The sequence below is a fragment of the Aquarana catesbeiana genome, linkage group LG02, assembly GCF_042186555.1.
Source record: "Aquarana catesbeiana isolate 2022-GZ linkage group LG02, ASM4218655v1, whole genome shotgun sequence".
NCBI classification, from domain to species: domain Eukaryota; kingdom Metazoa; phylum Chordata; class Amphibia; order Anura; family Ranidae; genus Aquarana; species Aquarana catesbeiana.
In genome coordinates this window covers 593,338,310-593,344,309 of record NC_133325.1, presented here as the reverse complement: position 1 = coordinate 593,344,309, position 6,000 = coordinate 593,338,310, and the positions used below count along the sequence as shown (strand labels likewise).

General features: G+C 41.1%; 1 protein-coding gene across 1 annotated transcript in view; it reads right to left on the bottom strand.

Annotated features, from left to right (window-relative positions):
* Positions 1–586: 586 nt before the first annotated feature.
* Positions 587–6,000, bottom strand: part of EFHC2 (EF-hand domain containing 2) — a 134,899-nt gene continuing 129,485 nt past the window's right edge. The window contains exon 15 of the mRNA XM_073616275.1: positions 587–842. Coding sequence (XP_073472376.1) covers positions 747–842 — 96 coding nt within the window. The 3' untranslated portion in view covers positions 587–746. The remainder of the gene's footprint in view (positions 843–6,000) is intronic.

The following is a 6,000-nucleotide window of genomic DNA, read 5'->3' as shown; positions in this document are numbered from 1 at the left end:
GTTAAATGCTGAGGGTTTATAGTAAAGCTTTGTTTTTTCTATTTTTTTAAAATCAAAATAACAAACATGCTATATTTACCTGCTCTGTGCAATGGCTTTGACAGAACAGCCGCGATCCTCCCGGCTCTCCCACCCCCACACCACCGAGTGCCCCCATAGCACGCCGCTTGCTGTACAAAACCTTCTGACTTTACAATCACTGCAGTACTACTTTAAGAAACTACAGCTAAATAGATGTACAGTAAGACCAAAAAAAAAAATCAGGAAATAAATCCACAACCTATGATGTCAATTCAGTTAGGTCTTTGAATAAGACTCTGACTACTAATGGGAGAAATTCTCTAAGATTGCAAATACATTCAGATCACATCTATCACATTCTAAAAACAGTATGCAACAGACTGTTTTCTTCTTAGAGGACACAATCAAAATGAAGGTCAGCATCAATGTGATTTTATCTGTTGTAAAGATAAAAAGCAAGTGACTGCTCAATAATGACAAAAGCTGTATACTTACTGTATGTTTAATTTGCTCCATTGCAAATGAAAATATATATATATATATATATATATGAAAAAAGTACACAATTTTCTATGAGCCTATATTTACTCCATAAATATCAGTACGCATATAGTTATCATTCTACACTGCCTTTATTTTTTACATAGGACCCAACTGAAATGAACAATGAAAATGAGTGTGCATGTACACATAAAGGTGTTATGAACATGACAATTGTTATCATTTCAGTTCTGCAGCCCAAGCCATTCTTCAAGAAGGAGCAGGTAGTTCACGTTCATTACAACACTGCCTGTAGCTTGTCCACTCCACTCAGCATCAAACTGAAAACAAAGAACAAAATTATTAGACCATAAGCAGAATGTATAGAATATCATATTTTATAAGGCAAAATCATGCACGTTCCTGACCCACAAAGAAACACACTTTACTTTAGCAAACGCCATGCCTAACCTAAATCTACATCAGAGATGACGTTCTTTTGTGTGACGAAACGCGTAGGTTACATACACCCAACGAGACCATCCACCCTTGCCTTTTTCCATCCGCTGGATCGATTGTCTCACTGTCAACCAATTAGTATGTCAGCTGATACTGACAGATTGGGATCGTTGGATTGTCTAAGACGGAACTTCAGGATATGCCAAGCCTGTGAGTCGTTCACAGCAGCCGTTTACAGCAGCGGGAGATCTTCACTACCCAGGATTGGATGACAAGCTTATTTAGCTTGCAATCTGGTAAGCCTGCATTTCTTATGGTGGTGGAATCACATTGTTCCCTATTCCATGAAGATTTGTCACAGGGTGCTGCAATATTATCAGCGTGTTGATTATCACTGCCACTGACTGTTTTGTACTTATTTATCTCAATTACCAATACCATTGACTCTTTGTAACTTATCTCATTTTGGCCCGAAGTGTTTATTAACCTTATATCAATTTTGGTGTGACACTCATATATTTGCAAATTGCACTTTTTAGTTAGTGTATTCAACCACTTAAATTTTTTGGGTTTCCATTTATTGTTCCATTCACTACTAGCGCAGCTCCTTTTGTTTTATAGTTTTGTTTGTGTTGTATACCACTTGAGTTGCAGCTTTTTAGCACTTAGTTTGAAAAGCGCTGTTTCTCCCATACCACATCAGGATACATACCTGAACAAAGTCTTGTCTTCATCTATGAGTATTTAAAACTAGAGGATCTAAACTTATCCTATTCTATTCAAAACAAGTTTGACTGGGGTTGGGTTCCACCCTCAGATACATTTATACATGATGATACATTTATACATTCTGATTAGCACAAAAAGAACACACAGGGCGCATAAACGCTTAGTGTATTACCCAAGGTTTATTGAAGGAAACCAAACAGCCAAATAAATACTCACAAACAACAGATGTAATATGCATGATATTCCCGGATAGTCAATCAATGTGGCAACGGATGACCGAGCAATGGGTGATGTCGGCAGGCTGTTTTGACCTTGTCTGATGCTGTGACACCCCACCCTATTAGAGGGTGGAACAATAGGGTGCCTAGTCGGTATATATTCAAGGGGCAAACTTTTGTTGGTTTGAGCTCTGAGGAAGGGGATGCGTCCGAAACGTGCCAGCCTGCCGACATTGCCTATTGCTCGGTCATCCCTTGCCAAGATGATTGACCATCAGGGAATGTCATGCACATTACATCTGTTGTTCGTGAGTATTTATTTGGCTGTTTGGTTTCCTTCAATAAACCTTGGGTAATGCAGTAGGCGTTTGCGCCCCCTGTGTGTTTTTTGCAGCTTTGAGTTGGATTCTGTCGGAGGAGGGCGGCCCTGCTGAAGCATTTTCCTTGAGATTGCATAAACCCTGCATCTATCCCTGACTGGTGACTATCCTTTTGAGCGCTGAAGAAATTGTTTGTTCTATTACACATACTGATTGGCACACCTTTAAGGTATCCCGTTTCAAAAAATAAGCCTAGTTTTTCCTGATTTCCTATTCTAATTCAAACCCCACAAATCTTGTAATAATTTATGTGCCTGCATTAGAGCTTTAAACTGCTCATATTCAAGTTCTAACTTTACGTGTGATTTATTCATGCCAGAATGTAATATTTTACGTAAACGTATGAAAGACAAAGTGTGTGCAAATGCTGACTTACTACAAAGAACTGCCTTTTAGGACATTATTGCATTTTTCACAGAGGTTAGTGCATGATTTGGTTGTTATTTTACTGTAAGGCCTCATGCACACTGGATGTTATTACAGCTGCTGTTTTTGGCTTCAGACATTTTCAGACATCCCAACCTGCAAAAACTCATTTCAGAGAGGTGGCGCTTTGGTGAGATGTCAGGGGTCTAAACAGAACCCTGACATCTCCCCTTTGAGACAGACAAAGGGACTGAGGACACAGGTTCCCCGTCCCTTTCTCAGCACTAAAGATGAATGAACAGGAGACAGAGACTCCTGTTCATTCTTAAACTGAGCAGTTTATGAATACATTTTACTCTACTCAGTAATCACAGGACACAGAAGCGATCTTGCCCACTGTGTCCAATTACTAGTTCCTCCGCAACCGGCAGGAGAGGAGGGGATCCGCCTGCGGGGGATGAGGGGGGGCGAAGAGAACACGGGGGCGGAGAAGGACATGGAGGGGGCCGGAGGAGAACACGGGGGGCAGAGAAGGACATGGAGGGGGCCGGAGGAGAACAGGGGGGGCAGAGAAGGACACGGAAGGGGCCGAGGGGGGAGGAGCACACAGAACAGCTGGGAATGATCGGTGCAGCTGGAGGGACAGCTGTGAACACTGATCTCCCTGTATAGCTGTTTAGCTGACAGCCGCAGGAGGGGGAGAAGGAGAAGAGGCTGTCAGCTAAAAATCGATACAAAGGAGATCAGTGTTCACAGCTGTTCCCCACCGCACCGATCATTCCTGGGAGATTGGGAGGCAATTGCGGGAGTGCGGGAGCCACCGCAGACATGCGGGAGTCTCCCGGACCTTTGCGGGAGACTTGAGATGTCTGCATTTTTTCCTGCAGCCAATAAACTCCACATCATGTTATCCTATGTGTCCATGCATACATAGGGTGTTATCAGCAGTTTTTGTCAGGGGCGTTTTCTAGCTGGAAAAAAACTCCAGAACTAGTAGGTTTTGAGAGGAGTTTTTCAGCTGTAAAAATGCTCTAACTCTGAAAAAAGCTGAAAACAGCTTAAAAACGCCAAAAAAACACTGAAAAACGTGGCTATTCTGCGTTTATCAGCGTTTTTGAGCCATAAGCTTTTATGGGAGTATAGTTTTGCTAAAAAAAAGCTAAAAAACTCTACAGCTACAGCTTTCTACAGCTAACGTTACTGGCTTTTTTATGACAACCAGTGTGCATGAGGCCTAACTCTCGGTCAAGGGCTCAGCTAGGGAATGAGTGAGACTGACAGCATGACATAGGCTCTACCCTCCTACTAGAAATAAAGGGAATGTAAGATGTAATAAGTGCTCCCTAAAATACTAATTTCATTTCATTGAATTTATGCAGATAAGAGGTAAGCGCCATCAACACAGATTTTGTCACAAATTTATCCTAAAGCAAAGTATTAACCTTAGGTCATGCTAGGTAGGGAGGACAATTAAAAAGTAGGTTTGTTTTTCTTTTCAGGGAAAATGGCACACAGTAATACAGTTAGGCAGCTGGCATATACCTGGTTGTAGCCAAAGTAGATAAATTGGTATAATTAGGACACTGCGTGTTATACTGCAGTTTATAAATGGACCATGCGTATTGTAAAATGCATTCCAGATGACTGATATCACAACAAAAAGCTTGCCATGTATTGCCGCAGTATGGCACAATGGTTATATTTTTATACTGTTTTTATCATACAGAAACCCAATTTCATACTTGGTCTCACATTTGTGACAATAATAGTTCGGAGAATCTTAAAACATCTGATATCAGTTGTCACAATTGTGCACTACAAATAGAATAGAATGACTTACATTCATTCCTATCTACTCTCACATGTTGTATATTTTCCACCATGTAGCAAATACATAAAACTGTTACTGAATCATCATGTGTCTTTTTCTTTCTCTACATTGAAAATCTTGTCTAGGATATTTATATTGTAAAAAAAAAAAGGAGCCGCAATTTCAGACTCCCTATTTTCCCATCTCTAAGAAAACATTGATTTGGTATATATGGGACTTGGAGACAGTCATTTTCATATTCATACACAGCATTTAAAGGATACGTACACATTTAAAAAATAAAAATAAATGCAAATTTTTTTGCAGGTTAAAAGAAAAGTGCATTTTTTTTCTATTAGCCTGCAGAGCATTGCACCCACAATCAGTAGATCATGGATGCAATGTCAGGCTCTTGCATACCCTCAGTATAGTATATATAGTACATACTGGTGAGGGGATGCACTGGACACCTTTGCTGCCATTGTGCTATATGCTGGGTGTCCTGTTCCTTTAAGGAGGGTGGGCTCCTTCCAAGCTCACCTGCCCTCTGCCTATCCATTATAATGCATGTGCTTTTATTATGGAGGCTCTCACAATTTAGAGTTAGGACTGCAGATAATAATGGGGTCCCGTGCAGTATTAATTTTGTCAATGAAAACGTTTTCGTCAAAGATTTAGTGACGATAACGAAACAAAAAGTACAGCACATTTACATGATAAAAAATCAGATCCATTTTCGTTAACGAATGAAAACGGGATGAAAATGGGAGGCAAGGACGTTTACCCTTGTGAACCAACTTTTGTTTTTTCACGGAGCTCCGCCTGCTTCCGCAATGCGCTCCCAGCAAGCAAGCGCACAGTCAGGTGCCCAGAGCAGAGCAGACCAGTGTCAGTGTACAGTAATAACATTTGTGATACATTACAATTACAGCAGGCCTGAGGCCTCCCCTCAGACCACCGTCCGTCGAGAGCACACTGTGCAACTGTGCATTACAGGCCTCCTCTGCCCACTGGCAGTGGAATCCAGGGCACAGTGCATTACAGGCCTCCCCAGACCACCTTCCAGAGCACTGTGCAGCATTACTGGCCTCCTCAGGCCACCATCCAGCATTGTGCAGCATTACAGGCCTCCTCAGACCACCTTCCAGAGCACTGTGCAGCATTACAGGCCTCCTCAGACCACAGTCCAGAGCACTGTGCAGCATTACAGGCCTCCTCAGACCACAGTCCAGAGCACTGTGCAGCATTACAGGCCTTCTCAGACCACCCAGCTAAATCTGTATCTGTATCTCTAATTTGTTCAAACCTTAATACCATAAATAATAACAAGATATCAGATTTTTTTTACTCCAGGAGTATATAATGAGTTTGGAAATTTTAGAGAAATGCTTAAATAATGCATTGCAATTTAACAAAACACATTCGATTTTAGTTGACTAAAATGATTTTATTAGACTAAAATGTACTGGGGATTTTAGTCGACTAAAATACAATGACTAAAATGGGACTAAAACTAAAATGCCATTTTAGTCCTAAG